We start from the raw sequence: 23,354 nt of genomic DNA, 5'->3' as shown, positions 1-23,354 counted from the left end.
CCAATTGGGGCCTTCCAGCTGTTGGCCAGGGCCTTCCTTCATCCACGCCGCCCTCTGGTGGTCAGCGTACGTCATAGTGAGCAATTGAACTCCTGGTCTCCCGGTCGAACACCCAAGGGGACACTTTGCATATTAGCCTTATATAGAGAGAGAAGATTAGGACATATTATAAACAACAATAGTTAAAATTATATGAACTAGCACCAGAAAATAAACCTAATGAATAAAAAAATGAAGCACAGAAATAGACCTCATTATATACAAGAATTCAATATATACTAAAAAGAGTCATCATTGTACAGAATGAACTGGTGATTATAATGAATCAGGGACACAGAAAGGGAATGGACAGACTATTCTTGGGGGGGAAAGGGGAATGGGAGATGCGGGAAGAGACTGGACAAAAATCGTGCACCTATGGATGAGGACAGTGGGTGGGGAGTGAGGGCGGAGGGTGGGGCAGGAACTGGGAGGAGGGGAGTTATGGGGGGGAAAAAAAGAGGAACAAATGTAATCTGAACAATAAAGATTAAAAAAAATAAAAAAATAAAAAAAAATAAAAAGAGTCATCATTGAACAAAGGGAAGCAGAAAACGGATTTAAATTTGGGGAAATAGTCAAAACCATTTGAAAAGTTTATCAGCTTATGCCAACTGTATAGCCCAGTGGTTGGCAAACTCATTAGTCAACAGAGCCAAATATCAACAGTACAACCATTGAAATTTCTTTTGAGAGCCAAATTTTTTAAACTTAAACTATATAGGTAGGTACATTGTTATTAACTTAATTAGGGTACTCCTAAGCTGGCCTTTGCTAAAAACGTCCTCAATCTGATTGAGGTACGTTCGCTGAGGTCAACCCCTTCCAACTCTCCCATCCTCAACTCGTCTTGTATACTTGTTTCATCTATCTCCTTTCCGAAAACCAACATCTGCGCATGGACCACGAAGTTTCAATCGCACTGTACGTGCGCGCCCGCACGTGGTATTTTGTGGAAGAGCCACACTCAAGGGGCCAAAGAGCTGCATGTGGCTCGTGAGCCGCAGTTTGCCGACCACTAGTATAGCCTAACACTTAATGATTCCCTTACCCTCCACATTTGCTGAAGGCCCATCTCTGTATGCTAGGCACTAGTCATGCAGGGCTGAACAAGAATATGCTCCTGCTTTTAAGATTCTGTGAAGGGCATCCTGCAGGTGAAAAAGAAATATAACTCTGAAGGGAAGACAAGAGTCTTTAACTTCTCACTCTAACCAATTATCTACCTAGAAATTTCATCTAGCCATTCTACTGCTCAGGGAAAGGAATACATCAACACTCCTCACAAGGAGAGGAAGCGAAATATGCAGAACACTCGGAGTAAATGTCTCCAGGTGCTTCCTAGCTGGCAATGCTTAGTGAGGTGTTCTAATACACACATCACTTAAAAGCTGGTCACTACTCAATGCTTTCCTTTTCTGAGCAGAGTTCTCTATATTCTTGAGATTATTCATTTAGCAAGCAAAATTTTGTTGGTCACTGTTATAGATGCTAAAAATACAAAGATAAACAAGACACTGGAGGACCTCAAGACCTAAATTCAGGGCATTTTAATACTTTTACTAAGTACCTACTTTATGCCTGGTGCTGAGGGTACAGAGATGGAAAAGACCCAGTCCCTGGAATTTAACCTACACTCACCTTGCGCCAAGGTGTGCAAAGAAGATATGTGTACAAAAATATTTATTCCAGTACTGTTTGTGATAGTAAAAAGCTAAAAGCTCATCATTAAAGGTTCACTTTGTTAAATAAATTATAGTTCACTCAAACAATAAATATTTTGCAATTATTGAATACTAGAATAGCTCAACATGTAGTAACATAGAAAGATGATTAATTTATTCAGTTAAGTGGAAAAAACAGGTTCTCAGAACATCCACAGTATGAGCCAATATTTTTTTCAATTACTTTTGTGCACACATATAAACACATATGTGTTTATTTGCAGAGGGAAAAGTCTAAAAGAATTTACAATGAAATTATTAGTGAGTCTCCTCTGAGTCGTGGGACTGGGTGTGCCTATGCAGTCCAGCTCACAATCCTGTGGGTGGGCTCAACCTGTAAGCAATCCTAACAGTGCGAGCTGTGCTGTAATAGAGGTGCATTCAGGCTGCTTTGGAACAGAGATCCTTCTGTCTATCTGTTCCCAACCTTACCCTCTTCTCTCTCCAAGAAAGGCACTATTGATCCAGCTTTATACATGAGAACTGAAGACACAGAAATCCCTCAGAGTCCTCTATTTGTCGAACCAGTGGACCTTCTCCAACCTCATGTACCTCATCCTTCAATAGCATCTGACACTGCTACTTTCTTCATTCTGAAATATTCTCTCCCACTGCTCTTTGAGATACCACCTGTTACTGGTTCTCTTCTTCCTTCTCTATCTCTTCTGCTGGCTGCCTTGCTCAACCTTTATCTGTGAACCCCAGCTGGGGCGTTGTCCTTGGGCTCTTCTCTTATTTCTCCACCTGCCTTCCCTGAGTAATCCCACCCACTCCTGTGGTCCAATTACTATACGCAAGCAGATGACTGCCAAATATGTATCTCTAGCCCAAAGGCTCTCATTGAGCACAAGACCCAAATTCCAGTCCCCTTTGGACATCTCTACTTGCTTATTTTGCAAGCACCTCTAACTCAACATTTCAAAAATGGAAATGGAAATCATTATTATCCCCCTCAGTCCCTCACACAATGGCACCACCATTCACCCATCATATTAGGCTCCTTAACATCTATTGTATCTTTCCCTTTTCCTCCTCAGCTCCCTCTTCATCCTCACTGCTGCCCTGATTCACGTCCTCATCACCTCTCCACAGGTCTATTGCAATGATTTATTAACCAACCTTTGTTCACACCCAGTCTGGCTTTCTCCAATTTAACCTCTATACTGATGTCAAAAATAACCTTTTTAAACACAATTTGATCATATCATTCCCTTACCAAAAACTCTTCAGTGGCTCTCTCCACTGCCCTCAAATTAATTTCTAAGTATAGCATTCGAGTTCCAAATGACCTGAACTCTTTGGCCTTACCTCTCACCAGGTCACCCTCTTTTCTCCCTCCGCTCAAACCCAGCCCTCCTACCCCTTTATCTCCATGCACTAAGTTCTAGCCACAGAGAGCAGCTTGCACATCCTTGTTTTGGTTCAGGCTGTCTGGCCTTCTTACATTTCTGTGCCTTGGCCCACTGTTGCCTCTGCCAAGAATGTTTAAATGCTCACTTTCCCTTCTAAACTGCAAACATCTGGGGGGCAGGCGCCATACCTTACTTCAAGTTATATTCCCAGCTCCCAGAATAGTGCCTCGCACAGAATAATAAATATGTTTGCTGAGCTCAAAGTTAAATTAAAAATTTTAAATTTAGCTTTCAAATTGTTGAATATAGATGCAATTGATTGGTAAAAATCACACAATTGCAAACAAAATAATGGAATGATACTGTAAAGAATTGAACGCAAAGGCACTGGGGAAATCAAAAGCTCCTAATTCTTACCCATTGCTAAGAATTCTTTCTGCTTACTACTCCAGATTTCATATGAATTATTTAATTTTTATAACTAAATGAATTAAATACTATTTGTATATCTCTCTTTACAAATACAAAACTGAAGGTCAGCAAAATAACATGCCCCAGGTCTCACAGCTAGTAAGTGTGGAAGCTAGGATTTGATACAAGCGGCCTGACTCCAGGGCCTGTACACTTAACCCCTTAACACTCTGCATTTCCCTGTTATTAGGGACTGGAACACAAGGAGTGATCAACAAGGCTCTCTGAGATAATGTTCACCTTCTTGTTATTCCCAAATCAGAAGAGCACAGGACTTGAGAGGTTGCCATATGCTTAAGACTTCATCTCTCCGGCCAGGGCAGTGGAGTCCATGTTTCTTGCCTGCAGGGGGCAGTACACCCACAGATAACTCTCTCAGGAGCCCCACCCGGACTGGCCAGGAGGCTCTACCAATACCAAGGAAGCCATCCCAGGAAGGGCAAGGCTATAAGATTTGTTAGCAAGAGGAAGGAGTCTCCAAAAAAAAAAAAAAAAAAAAAGTGACAGCAGGAAAGGCAGTCTGGACAGGAAAAGAGAAGTGGGGGCGGAAGGGGGGGGGCACGAGGGAACTCTCTTCTAGAAAAAACAAGGCAAAAATAATAAATTTTAGATCACAAAAGGAATTTTGTGGTAACAATAATGATGACAGTTAACCATTGTGCTAAATGTTTTATATACCTTAACTCATTTACTCCTCGGGACAACCCTATGGGGTAGGTGCCGTTGTGATTCCCCATTTTATAGGTAAAGAACCTAAGGAACTAAGGGATTAAGTAACTTGTGAAGGACATGGCAGGACCAGATTTCAAATGTAGGCAATTTGGCTCCAGCACTCACGCTTTAACCCTATACTATACAGTTCTACCTCCTCTGATTCAGATGAAAAAAAAATGAGTATCCATGACCTTTCCCCAAGGTCACAAGTTGGTCAGTAGCTACATCAAGAAAGTTAATGATCTGCAAAAAGTCATTATTTGCTCCATGAACTTTTATGTTTTAAAGCAAACAGTGCCACTGGCTGGTCTTATGATCTAGGTTAAGTCCTCTGGGTTTAAGGGTAGGGGGTTTCTGCTTACCAGCACATTAAGCCAAATTCCCTGCAGGAGCAGTCTTTCACTCATTTAACAAACATTACCAAATGCTAGGTATGTATCAGGCCCTGTGCTGGACATTGGGATAGAATGTTGACCAGATGCAGCCCTGTACTCAAGAAGCTCCAGGTAGGTCTAAGCACAGGAGAAGACACCTAAAGAACAAATGCATGGAAGTGTTACAGGTCCTAAGACAGTACTGAAGGGGGAACCCCAGGGAGGGCCAAAAGGACAGAGGAGTCAATTAAGCTAGCAAAGGGGTCACCAAATACCAAGAAACGGGCAAAGTTTTATCCTGAGTCTTACCAATGACTCAAGGAGACCATGACTCACAGAAGTAGAGTGAACAAAATCGTAGAACCTGAAATAGCATGGCATAACTTGAGGGCTTGTGGCAGACAAAATAATGGACCCCAAAGACAGCCAGGTCCTAGTGCTCAGAATCTCTGAATATGCTACTTTACATAGAAAGAGACTTTTGCAGATGTGATTAAAATTAAGGACCCTGACATAGGATGGATTATTGGTGGGCCCAATTTAATCACACTCCTTAAAGGTGAAGAGACAGAAGGGTGGGTCAGAGAGATGAGGTGTGAGAAGAATTCGACCCCCCAGCTCTGGAGATGGAGGAAGGGAACCACAAGCTAAGGAATATAGGTGGCTTTTAGAAACTGAAAAAGGCAGGGAAACAGATTCTCAAGTGGAATGTAGTCTTGATTTTAGCCCACTGAGACCCATACTGAAATTCCTTTTTATTTTAAATTGATTTTTAAAGAGAGAGGAAAGGAGAAGGATAAAGAGATGGAAACATCAATGAGAGAGAAAGATCACTGATTGGCTGCCTCCTGCACAGCCCCCATTGGGGATCGAGCCTGCAACCTGGGCATGTGCCCTGACCGGGAACTGAAGAGAAAAACATTGATGTGAGAGAGACACATCAATGGTTGCCTTCCACATGCACTCTGACGGGGGCTAGGAACCAAACCTGCAACCCTTGACTGCGCAGGCTGACGCTTTAACCATTGAGCATCGTACTGAACTTCTGACCCACAAAACCATCTACACTAATAATCTACACTAATAATAGACAAATATGTAAAGTGACAGTACCTTCGCGACGCCCCAAGCCAATCAGGAGTGAGTATAAAATTAACCCGACAAAGATGGTGGGCCTGTGGGCAGCGCACACATGCACAGGGGATGAATGGCCGGGGGGCAGGGCGGGACGCTTGCGTCATCGCCATGGCGATGACGCAGGGGTTCCACCCTGCCCCAGCCGCTCCGGGCCTCTGGGCAGCGTGGGAAGGCAGAAAGGCGGCTCTGGCTGGAGTGAAGGTGGAAAGGCGGCTCCGGCCAGAGCGAAGGCAGTGCTGGCAGCCAGGGGAAGGAAGGCCCATTCTTGCACGAATCTTTGTGCATCGGGCCTCTAGTAAGATAATAAATCTGTGTTGTTTTAAACTACTGATTTTATGGTAATTTGTTATAGCATTATTCTCAGAAAATGAATACAGGAGTCCATAAGTAGTTCAAGATTGCTGGCGAAATAGAAATCTATGGCACAACTTGAGACCAGAAGGCTATTTGAAAGGTCCTTGCCACTTATCCCATGTCCTTGGATAAGTCAAATTACATACCCATTTACTCACTCACTCATTTGTTCATTCAACAAACGTTTTTAGCTTCAAATAGATTGTTTCATCTGGATCTTGAAGGACAAGTAAAAGCTTGCCATGGACAAAGGTACATTTTTAGGTTTCAGGAAGTGGCATGACATGGTATAAGAATATCTTATCTTAGCTTTGTCACTTATTTTTTGGTTTTCTGACCTGGGTAAGTTACTTTAAACTCTCTAAGCCTCAGTTCTCCCATCTGGACAAAATAACAACCTTTACCTTCCAGAATTGGTATGTGGATCAAATGAGGTCATAGTTGGGAAAGCACTTAGTAAGTATAGGTTTTCTTGTTGTTAATCATAAATGAAAAATTATCTGAAATCAGATAAATATGGTTGACATAAAACTTTTCCCAGAATATTCAGTCACACAGCATTGCAAAGTGGAGCATGCTTGCTCACTAGGTTGAGAGTACAAGGCCTAACTCCACTGCCTCATCAGCCATCTACTCAATACTTCTTACCCACTAGACTCCTTTAAAGTGAAAGTATGCAGTCACAGAGGCCCCATTAAATGCCAAGTCCAAAGGCTTTTGCCCAGTGAGAACAGTGAGGACACTCATTTCCCTTGCCTCTTAACACACTCTCCTCCTTGGCCTTCATGTCACAATACAAAAGACCTGGCACTCTTCCTCTCTCTCTCGACTCCCTCAGCCTCTTCACTGGCTCCTCTTCCTCCTCCCACTTCCCCACCATGGATCTTCCAAGTTCTATCCTTCAGCCCTTTGATCTTTTCTTTTACTCAGAGAACTCATGCACTTAGGTGATTTTAAGCAAATGCTTCCAGGCAAATGACTTCCAAATATGTATTTTTAGTCTAAATCTCTCATATGAACTTCAGTCCCACATCTCCAACTGCCCGCTGGACATTTCTACCTGGAGAGTTAATGTCAGAGCAAAATACTAGGGACACTGACTAAAATGGGAATACTAGGAGAAAACTTTGTATTTGAGGCACAAAAGAAATGGCACTAAATTCTGTTTAAAAGAGGTGAGTTTGAGCAGATGGCAGAACCCATGGAGATGGTCCAATAAAATAAAGGAACATATGGCTAGGGTCCAGGGCACAATGGCAGCCTGCTGCCAACCAAGAAACAACATTGCACCAAGAGACCGGGCTCTCATATCTCTGGTGCTAACTCACTATGTGGCCCTGGATAAGTCACTTTATCTCTCTGAGTCTGTTTCCTTCTTTGTAAATTTAGGTAGCCCCCTAACCAGTTTAGCTCAGTGAATAGAGAGTCGGCCTGCGGACTGAAGGGTCCTGGGTTCAATTCCAGTCAAGGGCACATGCCCAGGTTTCGGGCTCAATCCCCAGAAGGGGGCGTGGAGACAGCCAATAATGATTCTTTCTCATCATTGATGTTTTTATCTCTCTCTCCCTCTCCCTTCCTCTCTGAAATCAATAAAAATATATTTTTTTAAAAAGTTAGTCCCAGCTGGCATGGCTCAGTGTTTGAGCATCGACCTATGAACCAAGAGGTCACAGTTCTGATTCCCGGTCAGGGCACATGCCCAGGTTGCAGGCTGGATCACCAGTGTGGGGCATACAGGAGGCAGCCAATCAGTGATTCTCTCTCATCATTGATGTTTCTCTCTCTCTCTCTCCCTTCCTCTCTGAAATCAATAAACACATTTAAAAAAATTTAGGTAGCTAAATGGATTTAAAAGTATTATGACATTGACATTTACAAAGTTCAGAAATAGAAAAATATAAGATCTCAACAGTAAATGAACAAAGAACATAAGCAATTCACCAAAAAAGACAAAGTGCCAATAAATACAATTCATTCTCTACAGCAAATGAAAACAAGATGCTATTTTAACCTATTTAATTAGTAAGATTTTTTAAAAAGTGGTAGGAATATAAATTGGAACATGTCTAAAAATCTAAGATTAAAAAATGGACCAGGGCGGGAGATACATATCCAAGAGCTGTCTGAATTGAGGTCTCAGTTATGCTCTAAAGCAGCAGCAAGACTGAGGTCGGAGTTTTATGGAAAAGCAACCCTGATAGGGAATAGGGAACAAGGACTGACAGAGATGGCAAGAAACAGGACTATAAAAAGCTAGAAAAAGTTACAGAGAAAATCTTATTTGACCTTGTCATTTTCATTCATTTGATGAATATATTCTGCACTCTTGCTGTATGCCACACTAATGCTTGAAATGCATCACTAAAAAAAATGTGTTACACGGTCCTGCTGCCTTGGGTTCCTGTTTAGTAAATAAAAAAATAAAGTAAATAAATAATTATAAACTCAGGCGGGATATGAAGTAAATAAACATTTAAAAAATAGATAAAGAATTGGCAACATGTTCAGTGTCATTTATGTTGACAGAAAAAAAGATCAATCAATGGTCTAAAATTCATGGTTCTGGGAAGATGAGAAATGAGACAAGACTACTGGACTTGGATAGAATGAAATCACTCATGTCCTGAGAGAGAATAATAGTGGTTGTGAGAGAAGTCGGCATGGAAAAAAGGTTGAACAAAGAAGGAATGGGAGGTACAGAAATGGAGTTGAGATTATTAATCATTTTTACAGGAATCTGGCTATAAAGGGAAGAAGAGAAGCAAGGTGTCTGTAAGAGATGGCAAAGACAATTAAAGGAAAAGACCTGAGACTATCTGAAGTCAGGAAGAACCAGCAGAGATGGTAAGAGAGACATCTTGGCCTCTTCATCACCACAGTCGATCCTTACTAAATCCAGTCCATTCTCCCAGATAAGGTCTCTCTACAAACCTGTCAATTAACAAGTTAGACTCTCTCCTATTTAAGAAATGACAACTTTCTTCAACCCCACATTCCCTTTCCAATATTGCCATCTCTCTTTTTCCTTTCAATATGAAGCTTCTTGAAAGAGTTGTTTATTTTCAATTTCATTTTCTTACCTCCTTCTCATTCAACCTTCTGCCCCAAACCCTGACAAAATCTAACTTCCCATTTCATGACAGCATTCCCTCCTGTTTCCCTTGTCACACCTTCTCAGTCTCCTTCTATAAGTCTCTTAAATACTGGTGTGCTTCAGGATTTTGGATTTAGCTATACTTTTCTTAAATACACTCCCTGGGCAAGCTTATGTATTCCCACTAGGGGCCCAGTGCACGAATTCGTGCACCTTGAAAGGAACTGTGGGTCACGAGGCTGCAGTGGGCACAGGGGTGGGTCTCGGCCCATCCTCTGCACCCCAACCTGACCCCTCCTGCCATGGCCCCCGGTCCCGTCTGTCTGCAGCCCCACTCCTGCCACTGCCACTCCCACGAGCTGATGGTGCCGGCCCCACTCGCACCTGCTGACAGCACAGAGCGATTAGGGCTGGCGCCATCAGCGGGTGTGAGTAGCGGCTCCAGTGTTGGCAGCGGTGCGAGCAGGGCCGGCGCTGGCAGCAGGTGCGAGCGCTGGGCGGGACCATGGTGCGTGGGAGCAAAGAATTTTCAGTAACCACCAGAGGCTCGCCCTGATGACAGCAACCAGCACCCCGCCTTGATCTGGTGCCCCCGCTCACCTACTCCACCATCCCACGGCGGCCAACGCCCACCATGTTCCGCGTGTGCCCCTGGTGGTAAGTGCATGTCATAGCAACTGGTTCGGTTGTTCCACCATTTGGTCTATTTGCATATTAGTGTTTTATATATATAGAGTGCCTCAATTTCTAACTATATGCTGCTGATAACTCCCTGTATATACTTAGTCTCTCTTTAGCTTCAGCCTTGTACATACAACATTCTGCTGGACATTTCCTCTTGGATGTCACTAGTATGTCATACACAGTAAGTCTAAAACCGAATTTATGAATCTCTCCACCTCCAAACCTGCTGTTCTCTATCTTAATGTGTGGTACTGACATCCACCTACTTGGCCATAACAGAAATCTAGGCTTTAGCCTTCACTCCTTTATCTTCATTCCCGTCATCCAATCGGTCTCTACGTCCTTTGGGATTTTATTCCACTTGCGGCTCTTGATTCGAACCACACTTCTCCATCCCCTCGACTACTACCCTACCCAGGCCACCCTAATTTCCCAACCAGATGTTTTAATTGCCTCTAGGTTTGCTTTTCTCCAGTACTTTTCCACATGGCAGCCAGTATATTTTTTTTCTAAAATGCAAATATGACTATGTCACTCCTCCATTCAAAATCCTCCAATAACAATCACTTACTATCTTTAGGGTCTTGGGCTTCATAATGGACAAAAACTATCCTTTCACTGCAGTAAAACTAGATTCTAGATAAAAACTACCTCATTCCCTCTTCCAAAAAAGTAAGCAGAGGCCAAAGGGGTAGGCTGAGGGATGGGGAGGGTTAAACAAAGGGCTGATGTAAATAGCAATGCTGCTGAAATACTTACTTTTGGGCCAGTGGTGAAGTAGGATAGCTAATCCTGGGATGCTCAACTGAGCTAGGATCCTTGAGAAGTGTGCTAAAGTATTCCAGATCAGAAGTGACCCTTCACTATTGGCAGAAACAAAAAAAAAGAAGGAAGCTAATTCCCTCTAGAGCAGCGGTTGCCAACCTTTCGGACCTCACGTACCACCAGTGAGTGGTCCGTGGACCAATGGTTGGCAACTGCTGCTCCAAAGGTTTCCTTAAACCAGCTGTCGCCAACCTTTCAGACTTCACGGGCCACCAGTGGTCTGCAGACCACCGGTTGGCGACAGCTGCTCTAGAGGGAAGCTTCTCCAATTTAGTCCCACTAAATTCCCACAGATTGAAAGAAAACAATGCACTTACAATTAAAAATTAACAAATACATGGGAAGGCAAGCACCATGAGAGTCAGCAGAAACAATAAACAACAGATTTAAACCCGCAAGGACCACAAATATTAGAAGAGTCAGATTAAAAAGACAGAAGAACTACACATTAAGTTTAAAGAAATAAAAGGCACAATCATAAGAATGTACAAATATTATTTAAAAGAGACAAATTTAGGGTAAAAAGGAAACTTATAAAAATGAAAAATAGTTTTTGAGATAAAGAACTCAATGAATAGGTTAAATAGCAGATTAGAGTCAGCTAGAAAGAGAACTAGTGACTTGGAAGACATATATCTGAAGAAACTGCCCAGAATATTATGAGAGACGAGATTAAAAAAATATATATGACAAACAAGCTAAGGGATATGGAAAATAAAAGGTCTAACATACTTGTAATTATAGAATCCCAGAACAAAGAAATAGAGCGAAAGAGAGGTACTTTTGAAGGGATAATGACTGTTAAATTTCTACAAATGAACACAAATCTGCATGTCTAAGAAGTATAATATATCTAGGTTAAATAAAAAGAATGCATGTTGCCCAGCCAGTGTGGCTCAGTGGTTGGTTGAGTGTTGACCTATGAATCAGGAGGTCCTGGTTTGATTACTGGTCAGGGCACATGCTAGGTTATGGGCTTGATTCCCCAGTAGGGGGCAGCCGATTAATGATTCTCTCTCATCACTGATGTTTCTATCTCTCCCTTCCTCTCTAAAATCAATAAAAATATATTTAAAAAGAGAAAAAAGAAATACATGTTGTAGTAGCCAGTCTACAAAATAGCCTTCAATGATCTTCACCTCTTGGTATTTATAACCTATATGTAGTTGTCTCTCAAACTGTACCAGGGCTGGTCTGTGTGCCCGACAGAATATGACAGAAGTGATGGTATGTCACTTCTGAGATTAGGTTATAAAAGACACTGTGTAGCTTCATCTTGGTGGTTCTCCCTTGGATCACTTGTTCTGGAGAAAGGCAGCTGCCATGTCATGAGCAGCCCTAAGGAGAGGCTCATGTGATGAACAACGGAGGCCTCCTACCAGTAATCCTGGGAGTGAGCCATTTTGAGTAGCTCTTTAAGCCCTGGTCAAACTTTCAGATGACTACAGCCACAGCCAATAGCTTGACTGAAACCTCTTAAGAGACTGTGAGCCAGAACCATCCAGATAAGCAGCTCCCAGATTCCTGACTCTCAGAAAAATTGTGTGAGATAACAATACTTAAGCTGCTAAATTTTGGGGTAACTTTTTATACAGGGATAGATAACTACTACACATGCTAAGACCAAAGAGTTTTGAATGGCTTACAAAAGACCTTCTCCATCTGGTCCAGACTGGCTCTCCAGCTTCACTTCAAACACACCAAACTTCTTTTAGTTTCTGCAATGCATCCTGTTCTCTCCCACCTTCAGCCCTGTGTGCAACTCGCATGTACAGGCCCTGCCTGACACATTCTTCAACATCTTCTCTTCTACTCTCAATATATATACTCCTTAAGCTAACTTCTCCCGATCATTAGAGCAAACATCACATTGTCTGACAGTCTTGTTAAATTGGCTGTCCTTCCATTAGACTGCAGGCTTCAAAGTGGCATGGACAATATCGGTCTCCATTATTATGCCAACACAGTTCCTAGAACAAAGAAAGCACTCAGTAAATTTGGTCTCTTATAGCCCACAGGATAAGGACAGGCAGAAGGCTAAAGATGGAAGAATGTAAACATGCTCAGGCAATGATCCAAATGAATCTTCAGCTTAGCAACTGTTGCAACTACAAAAAAATCAAGAAACCCCTATACTCTATTCAACCTCATTTTTAGGGAAGGCTTGGGTAGGGTCAAGACTCAAAACTTGGATGGTTTCCAGCTCCTCTCAAGTCAAGCCTCTTGTGGTTTCATTATGATCTTCGAATTGAAATCTCTGATCAGACACACCCATTATTGAAAGCATACTCACAATTTACTCAAAGAAGTAATAGAAAGGATTTTTTAAAAATTATCATGTTCTATATTTGTAGGACAATTCCAGCCTATTATGCTGATATTTAAGCTCTGATCATAAATAGTAACTGTGGCATGTGCCTAAATATGAACATATACATACATATATGTAAATATATACAGGTCATAAAATATTAATCACTAGTACCCTCTACTGGTGGAAATACCTTATCTGCTCATATGAATGGTCTTATTGCCCTCTAGTGACCACAACCTATAAAGAGAAAATCCACCAGCAGATGGGAGCATTTCCTTGGCTATAATGATAGGGTTTTATGTTCTTTAAGCATCTAATTTTCTCAGATTCTGGTTTATATTACAGGGGTGCAACTCTCAAGACTCTTGGGGGGCTCTCTGGGGGATTTCACACAGCTCCTGCCAGCTGTTAGCGCCAGTGCGAAGCTGCTCTCTCCTGCCTCTCATGAACAAGAGGTCAAGGGGAGGCAGAGAAGGCGATGGCTGCACTAGTGAGGGCAGGAACAGCAGCTGTGAGTGACTACCCTGGACTCCCTGGGGAGTCAGGAGCAGCTTGAGGAACACATGTTGGTCCTCCCTTGCAGATTATTCACAGTTGTGTACGATACTAAAATAGCAATTCAACGTGGTCCCTTATTTATCTTTTAAATATCTCTAATACCATAACAAATGATGTAGCAGCAAAGGATGCTATCATTTTGTTTTTATAAACCATGCTTTGCAAGTTACTTCTACTCAAGACAGAAAAGCCAAGTCTCTTACAAGATTGAACTGAAATGTCACTTCTTCTATGAAGCCCTTTCTAACTCCCCGGGTGCAAATGACTACTCTGTTCTTTATGCCAGCATATACCTTGTATAAATCAGAATGGTACCACAGATATAATTTCTATTGTTTTTATTTATAACCTATAATTTCTTACTGTTCACATTTGTCTACATGCTTATTTCTCCACCAAACCCTAAGTTCCTTGAGATCATGAATCATTGTCTTACTCATTTTTGCACACCCAGCATCAAACTCACTCAAAATGTCATCCATAGATCACTGCCAGTTACTAGTCCAGGCAATCAACTCAGAAACTGAAGCATTTAGAAAATTTTATAGCAATTTACAGAGTAATTCTACATTTGTTGAATCTAATAATTAAAAAGTGGGGCTTGTATTTTGTATTTTTTAATTTTATTTTTCTGGTAATTTTTATCATATATTATGAAAGTACTGGTCTGCAACCAATGGAAACTTTTTAAAACAACGGTCCCTACCATGGATAGTTTGAGAAGCAATGATATGATAGGTAATTTAATGTGTGAGGGAAGGAGGAAAGGAAGAAGGAAAGAGACAAAATATAAGTACTCTGCATAACATTCAGAAGAAACATACCTATCCTTGTTGATTTTAACACTTCCTTGGAGGGTATTTTCTTCTTTAATTCTCGTAAGGTTTCAACTAGATTCTCTTTGGTTTGATTAGGAAGCTCCAACATAGTTTTCCATCTTTTTATGTCTTCTACAACCACAACTCTCTGGGAAAAAGAAACGTCATTTGGAAAATGGAACATTTTCATTATAAAGACATCTGCCTTCACCTGAGCTAATGGGGCTCCTATTGACATATGAATTATTGATTATGACCTGAACCAAAGCACAGTGTGTGTGAAGCCCCAAATGATGGGTAATTGCTTAAAAGCAGGTCCTGCTTACTGCAAATCAGGAAGAGAGTTACATCTATTAGGAAAAGTGCAAGTTTTAATCTTACCATGTCAGACACCACTGGGCACTTAGCAGTGAGAAGCAATAAGGATGAGAAAAAAGAAAAACGATGCTGAGGTGAATCAACCCTATAGCTTACTTAAGTGCTTTAATCCATAGATGAGGAAAGAGAACAGAAAAGTCATAAAGACATATTTATTTCAACAATAAAAGTGCACTTCAACAGCTCCCTGCTTCCTAGATGAAGAACTAAAACGGTCTCGTTTAAAGAATTTTTTAAAACTTTAAAGACATAGAAAGGTAGAGTAATTCACTATTTATAATAAAAAAAGTTAAGCCCTAGCTGGTTTGGCTCAGTGGATAGAGTGCCAGCCTGCGGACTGAAGGGTCCCAGGTTCGGTTTGGGTCAAGGGCAAATGCCCGGGTAGGCTCAATCCCCAGTAGAGGGTGTGCAGGAGGCAGCCAATCAATACTTCTCTCTCACCATTGATGTTTCTCTCTCCCCGTTTCCTTCCTCTCTGAAATCAATAAAAAAAGTATTTTTTTAAAGTTAACATTTTGCCATTTTTATAAATAAAACATTTATTACCATTTTTCATTAAGTATAAAATTTTAACAATTAAGGAATCTGGGTGAAGGGATAGGAAAGTTCTTTGTTCTGTTGCAACTTTTCTGTAGTTTTGAAATTATTTCAACTAAAGAATTTTTTTTAAAAAGTAAACAAAGATAAAATAATAAAGTTGTTTTTATAATTAAAAAATCTTGCCCAGCTGGTGTGGCTCAGTGGCTGACCACTGACCTATGAATCAGGAAGTCCAGTTCAATTCTAAGTCAGGGCACATGCCTGGGTTGCAGGCTTGATCCCCAGTAGGAGGCATGCAGGAGGCAGCCAGCCAGATGATGATTCTCTCTCATCATTGATGTTTCTCTCTCTCTCTCTCCATCTCCCTTCCTCTTTGAAATCAATAAAAATTTTTAAAAATTTTGTCTTGACGGTTATTACCCTGGTGAGGGGGCCCAGTTAAGGAATGGAAGAGGGTATTGAGGGCTCCAGCATTCCGGTAATGTTCTGTTTCTTGATCTGGATACTGGTGACATAGGTGTGTTCACTTTGTGAAAATCTGTCAAGAGGTACACTCATGATTTGTCCACTTTTTTATAGGCATGTCATCCTATACAATAAAAGTCTAATATGCAAATTGACCAAATGGCAGGACACCCGCTCACTATGATGTGCACTGACCACCAGGAGGCAGACGCTCAACACAGGAGCTGCCCCCTGGTCAGTGCGCTCCCATAGGGGGAGCACCACTCAGCCAGAAGCCGGGCTCACGGCTGGCGAGTGCAGCTGCAGTGGCAGGAGCTTCTCCCACCTCCACAGCAGCGCTAAGGATGTCTGCCAGCTTGGACTCACTCCCACGGGAAGCGGGCCTAAGCCATCAGTCAGACATCCCCTGAGAGCTCCTGGACTGCAAAAGGGCACAGGCTGGGCTGAGGGACACCCCCCCCCCCGAGTGCACAAATTTCATGCACCAGGCCTCTAGTAGTTCAATAAAAAGCAACAACAGCCCAGCTGCTGTGGCTCAGTGTTGAGGGTCCATCTATGACCCAGGAGGTCACTGCTGGATTCGGTCAGGGCATATGCCCGGGTTGCGGGCTCAATCCCCAGTAGGGGGCACGTGGGAGGAAGCCAATCAATGATTCTCATCATTGATGTTTCTCTCTCTCCCCCTTTCCCTCTCTGAAATCAATTTAAAGTATATATGTATATATAAATATATAAAAGCAACAACAGCAAAAAAAGGCTCAACTTCCTCCCCTGGTTGGGGTCTGCTTCCAGCCTAGCTGGCAGTGGTGGGAGGAGGATATGTCTGACTCTTCTACTTTCCCATCTTTGTTCTTCCTCCTATCCTATCTGCTTCTTTGCTTTGGTCTCTAACCCTTCCAGGTTTGAAGCTAGGAAAAAGAGAGGCAAGGGCAGAAAAAGCCTTACTTTCTGTTGTGATGCCAATCAAGTTTTAGTGTTCTGAAATAGTCTCAATAGGAAGAAGGTATAAATATCCTATCATTCCACACCTTGCTTTTTCACTCAATATGTCTTCTTTATTTATTCATACTGATATATATATAAAGCCAGATAATATACTTTAATAGTATTGGAGAGTATTTCATTATTTTTATATACAAATGCCCTAAAAGTTGTAAAATCTATTCCCCTAATTAATATTCAGGATTGCAGATAGTGTGATTTAAGCTATATATATATGTGTGTGTGTGTGTGTATTTATAATTCAGGATTGCAGATAGTGTGATTTAAGCTATATGTATATATATCCTATATAATAAAAGCCCTAAGGGTGTAACACTGTAACAACCACCAGGGGCCAGCCACTCAACCCAGGATGGGGGGTGGGGGGGCACAGTGAGTCCTGGAGGTGCATGCTATGGTCCAGGGATCCCAGGAACCGCAAGCCCAGAGCTTGCTTTCCAATAAAAAAAAAAAAAAATTGAAAAAAAAAAAACGGCTGGCGCTGCCACCCTGGAAAGAATGGCTCCAGGAGGGAAAGGCCTCCCCAGGCCCCACCTGGCCTGGCTGATCCACCGTGGGCTCACAGGGACTCAGACAAGCGGCGGATGGCAGCTACTTCTGCTGCGAGGGCCAGGCCAAGGTTCAGGTAGCTGCAGTGCCTGCGAGGGCCAAGGCTCAGACAGCCATGGCGGCTGGCAGTAGCAGCAGCAGCAGCGGCAGCATGATGGGGGTGTCACCTTCCCTGATCGGCTGGTCGCCTCCCACAGAGGGAGGCCCCGACTGCGGCTTAGGCCTGCTCCACGCTCCCCCCGCCCCCCCGTGTCAGTAGGACATCCCCTGAGGTTTCTGGATTGTGAGAGGGGGAAGGCAGGGCTGAGGGACACCCCCCAGTGCACGAATTTTCGTGCACCGGGCCACTAGTATATATATATACTAGTGGGGGGGGGTCCTCAGCCCGGCCTGCACCATCTTGCAATCCGGGAGCCTGTGGGGGATGTCCAACTGATGGCTTAGGCCTGCTTCCTGCTAAGCCGGCAGTCGGACATCCTAAGCGCTGCCACGGAGGCAGGAGAGGCTCCCGCCACTGCTGCTGCACTCACCAGCCATGAGTCCGACTTCTGGCTGAGCGGCGCTCCCCCTGTGGGAGTGCACTGACCACCAGGGGGCAGCTCCTGCATTGAGCGCCTGCCCCCTGGTGGTCAGTGCACGTCATAGCAAACGATCATTCCACCGTTCGGTCCATTTGCATATTTGCCTTTTATTATATAGCCTATATGTGTTCGTGTATAAATGTAAATATAGATGTATATCTCCATGCATAGTAATAAGTATGGAGTTCTACACTGTTATAGTTAACTCTTTTTTCACCCCAAACCCTGAGAAGACCACAATCTTCATGATGTTTCCTTAGACTAATGAAATTTTTCTAGTTTTCATTTTTCTCAAACATGGTAGTGTTGTTTTGGCTCTCAGCTTCATATGGGGGTTGTTAACCTGAGGATTTATGTGCAATCCCCGTACTGACCTTAAAACCCTAGCCCCTAAGCATTACATCTGGTTTCAACAGAACTATTCAACTTCAGCTCTGGGTTTGGATTTCCTCTTTCTTCCTGGCACCTGAGGATTTCTCCTTCTTGTTTTCAAATTCACCTCAGTATTAGAGACTTTTTAAAAAAATATATGTTTTTATTGATTTCAGAGTGGGGAAGGGAGAGGGAGAGAAATATCAATGCTTAGAGAGAATCATTGATTAGCTGCCTCCTGCACGCCCCCTACTGGGGATGGAGCCTCAACCCGGGCATGGGCCCTGATGAGGAATGGAACCATAACCTTTTTGTTCATGGGTTGACACTCAACCACTGCGCCTCACTGGCAGGGCTGTACTGGAGACTTTCTACATGGTTAGAATGAAGTGCAGGGTTTCACTCAGCTGATTCCAGCATATGGAACTAGAAGCCCAAACTCTTTAGCATGGCATGAAAGGCCTTACATGACTTGGCTCCTGACATCCTAACAACTTCATCATTTGCTCCAGATACATCAACCTAGTTAAAGCTGCCTAAACAAGTCACAGTATTTCACACTCTTTGCCTGGGATGTTCTTTCTTTGCGTATTAATTTTTAAGACTCTCTTCAAGCATCACCTCCTCTATGAAGCCATCCTTGCCTCCCTCCAAACACATTTGACCATATTCTTTTTTGGGTCCCTTTGTAATCTGTACAGACTTCTATTACTATATCTCTGCTTTCTGCATATATTTATCTAGAAGGCTGTCTTCCCCACTAGACTATGAACAACTTGAGGGCTATCCCCAGTGCACAAAAACAAGTGTAACTGAACAACACCATTTCTACCCTCAAAGACTAAGTACAGCATCATTTTCAGATCTGAAATTTTGGGGCAGAAATAGAAAATATAGCAGTCAGTTCCAGAGCAGAAGAATTCCATAAATATCAAAGAATGCTTCCTTATTTCCATCCAAATGTGAACCCCAAAACATATATTTCAAATTTGTATCAGAATTATGGGGAGGAACAAGGGAATTGAACAAGAAATACCAATGGGGTAGCTACAATTAGTAGTGGAATGGTTATTGCCAGAAAGAAGAGGTGTTCTCCAAAATACCATCTGGTCTTACAGTTGTGGATGGCTGAATTATCAAGTTTGACAAAACCAATTAGGGACAATGACTCTCTCATAAGCAATAACATGAGCACCATTCCACTGGTGGGGCAAGGGACACATATTGGATAGTCAATCCTACAAAGGGAGGAAAGGTTTATAGAGCATTCTTACGTGCTGAACCTAAAAGGATTAGCATGTTCTAGAACCTTTTAGTAATAAAATCTCCTATTGCAACCAACAGAAGAAATCACTTTCCCTTAAGGGAGTAAGAGATTATCCAAATTAACCTTTACCATACAAATGTACAATACTGAGCTCTATTGAGTATCACTTTCACTGAATGCATTAAGGCTATGGCAAAATTACTTGTACCACACTGATAACAGAAGTACAATGGTCCTAATATTCTAAGATTTTTATACTTCCTTTGCATGGCATTCCGAAACCTCCACTTTTTTTAATAGTTCACCCTATAGGGGGCAGACTGTAGAATCAGATTGTCTCTGACCTTGAGCAAACTACTTAATCTCTCTGCCTTAGATTCTTCATCTGTAAAATATAAATGATAGCTCTGCCTGGGTGGACTTAGTTAGTTGGAGCATTGTCCCACACACCGAAAGGTGGTGTTTAGATTCCTGGTCAGGACACATATCTAGGTTGCAGTTTTGATCTCCACTTGGAGTGGGCACGGAAGGCAACCAATCAATGTTTCTCTCTCACATTGATGTTTCTTCTCTCTCTCTCTCTCTCTAAAAATCAATGAAACATATCCTTGGGCGAGGATTAAATCATCCATTTCACAGAATTTAAAGAGTTACTATATGGAAAGCACTTAACACAATGCCTGGCCCATAGAAATGGGCTCAAAAAATGTTAGTACTCATTACTACTATTATCATCCCCATCATCAGCTCTAGTTCTAGTTTTACACAAGCCTCTCCTTTTCTGAACATGAAAAGAGGAAATAGCTGTTTTTATTACATTCCGGGCATAATACTTAACCCTTTCAACATGCATTTATTTATTTAGCCCTTATAACAACACTGCAGGTTAGATATTATTTCTGATGTTACTGATGAGGAAATTGAGGCTTGAACATTCAGCAGATTCTTGGCATTAAAATGTGATGCTAGTGTGTAGGACTAAGTCATTTGGCAGAGAGTAGACCTAGCTAACACTCTAGAACTCACATTTAACTCAACTTGATTTTGTCATTGTGTACAAATGAAAGTAGGCATGTGTGTGTGTGCACAAAGGAAAGAGAACAGCAAGTACCACTTACTGAATGGGTATCTGTCACTACTTCCCTCTACCTAGCCAAATCTTTCCATCCCTTTGGGTGCTCTGACCAGTAAGAGACATTGAGCTCTCTCCTCTCTTAACTCTTAACCCTTTTTGTCCAAAAAACAAATTGTATTGGATCACATATGATTTTGTATCATTACTTAATAATTTCTTTTGCTATGATGCTCTAATAGGAAGTCCCATGATGATTCATACGTTGACCTTAAATTTCCCTTATGGTTCCTAGAGTACCTCAGCATAGTGCTAGGCATAAAGTTATCTCTATATATAAAACCCTAATATGCAAATAGACCGAACAGCAGAACAACGGTTGCTATGATGTGTGCTGATGACCAGGGGGCGCATGTGGACCACGGTGGGTGCCGGCAGCAGGCGGCAGAGCACAGAACATGGCAGGCATTGGCCTTGGCGAGATGGTGAAGCAGGGTGCCAGACCAAAGCAGGGTGCCGGTTGCTGTCATCGGGGCAAGCCTCTGGTGGTTACTGAAAATTCTTTCCTCCTGCACCCCAGGCACTCACACCCACTGCTGGCGCCGGAGCCACCACTCGCACCCGCTGACAGTGCCTGGCGCTGGCCCCGATCACTCAGCACCATCAGCGGGTGCCAGCGGCAGCTGCTGGCCCCAATTGCCCCTGAGGGTTTCTCCACCTCCTCCTGCTCCTGAGGGGCAATCGGGGCCGGCAGCCTCTTGCACCTGCCGCCAGTGCCAGCCCTGCTCGCACTCGCAGCCAGCGCTGGAGCCGCTGCTTGCACCTGCTGACAGCGCCCACCCGCCCTGCTCGCACCCGCTGCTGGCGCTGGCCCCAATAGAGTGGGCCAGCGCCATTTAGCATGTGGGGAGCTGCGGTGGTGGAAGCGGGGCCTTTCAGCAGACAGGGGACCGGGGCTGTGGCAGGAAGGGCTGGGCGGGGGCGCAAGAGGATGGGCCAAGACTTGCCCTGTGCCCACCGCAGCCTTGTAGCCCACAGTTATCACAGTGGGAGGTGCGATTGGCATTTAGTATCTGAGGGCCAGGGATGTTAAACTTCCTACAACTCACAGGGCAGTTCCAAATAATGAAGAATTCTCTTACCCCAAATGATAATAGTGCTCCTTTAAAGAAACACTGATATTATTTAATCCTACATTTTTAAAAATATATATTTTTATTGATTTCAGAAAAGAAGGGAGAGGGAGAGATAGAAACATCAATGATGAGAGAAAATCATTGAATGGCTGCCTCCCTGCAGGCACCCCCACTGGGGATTGAGTGCACAACCCGGGCATGTGCCCTTGACTGGAATTGAACCCGGGACCCTTCAGTCCGCAGGCCGATGCTGTGTCCACTGATCCAAACCAGCTAGGGCACAACCCTACATTTTATGGGGAGGACAAACTGAGATCCCAGAGAAGAAAATGGCTTGCTAAAGATCACCCAGTTGCACAGTAAAGACTAGAACCCAGGGCTTCTGTTTATACTCCCCTTCAATGCTTTCTAATCTGAGTCAGGTAAGCTCTTGGGAGCACAAACATTAGAGTCTAGTGGAGGAAGGGGAACCAATAAAGGAAACAGAAAAGAAAAAGTCCAATATGTAGGAAGAGAGGTTCAAGAAGACAAAGCAAACTAATTACAAGTAGTTTTTTGTTTTTAGTGAAATAATTATTTTACCATTAATTGAGAATCTATGTTGGCTGACTCACTGTTGGTTGTCTATCCTTGTATCTATTCCTTGACTCTTCTTTGCTAACACACTCAGGTTGCAAAGAGTCCATTAAAATAGTCTCTCCCAATCTCAGATATAGCGATGGAGGTCTTGTGATACAGTTCGGGCCAAAAAGCGAGGAGAGTACAGTATCATCACCCAGCCTGACTGAGTTTATACAGGGTACATAAACTCATACTTGGTACTTGAACATTCCTAATAGACAAAATTTTGCAAAAGAAGAATAACAACGGGGGTTTGTCCTACCAGCTACCAAAACATACCATTAAGCCAAAGTAATTAGGCAAATGTAAGAGAAGTCCTGGAACTGATAAATCGAAATCAGTACAGGGTACGGGGAAAACAAGTTAGGAGTGGTCAGGAACACTGGGAAGTAATGCAAAAATAGCACACAGGTCTTCCACAGAACTCCACACCACCTTGCCATCACAGCCCATGGCACATTTTCTCTAGTCCCAGGTCCCCTTCTCACCTTCAGAGATTCGATTGTGGCCTGCTTGTAAATCTTCCCTCCAGGACCTTTCTTCTGAGGACTACTCTGGAGTCTAGGCGTTCGAATGACGAATTTATCCATTTCTAGGGGCCTCCGACTACCTCCATGTGCTTGCAGTGCGTTCTGCTCAAGAAAAGAGGGCAGATTCTAAAACGTCCTAACTGTTGGGATGTGTGTTCCCTAAAATGACACAACTGTGGTCTATACACTCTGGATTCTGGAAGCTTTCCTGGATTATGAGGACTACTGGGTGGAATTTATGGGAAGATTTTCTCTTGAAAAAGAAACATCTTCCTAAGACCTGAAACTTGTACAATAACGGGTCTACTATCTGGGTCAGAAAGTGCCGAGTTTTCAGAAGTGCACGCTGTGGAGGGGAGTCCAATACCGGGCCAGGCGTTGAA

At 42.9% G+C, this 23,354-nt stretch overlaps 1 protein-coding gene across 1 annotated transcript in view; it reads right to left on the bottom strand.

Moving 5' to 3' along the window:
• Positions 1-23,354, bottom strand: part of TCEANC2 (transcription elongation factor A N-terminal and central domain containing 2) — a 35,109-nt gene that overhangs the window by 11,009 nt on the left and 746 nt on the right. Inside the window, exons 2-3 of the mRNA XM_006087351.3 lie at positions 22,930-23,073; positions 14,465-14,606 (exon numbers count right to left, since the gene is read on the bottom strand). Of these exons, the coding sequence (XP_006087413.1) occupies positions 14,465-14,606; positions 22,930-23,031 (244 nt within the window). The 5' untranslated portion in view covers positions 23,032-23,073. The remainder of the gene's footprint in view (positions 1-14,464; positions 14,607-22,929; positions 23,074-23,354) is intronic.

This window comes from Myotis lucifugus, unplaced genomic scaffold (genome assembly GCF_000147115.1).
Source record: "Myotis lucifugus unplaced genomic scaffold, Myoluc2.0 scaffold_37, whole genome shotgun sequence".
In the NCBI taxonomy this organism is placed as follows: Eukaryota; Metazoa; Chordata; class Mammalia; order Chiroptera; family Vespertilionidae; genus Myotis; species Myotis lucifugus.
Note: the sequence above shows the minus strand (reverse complement) of the source record. Positions and strands in the feature narration are given on the sequence as shown.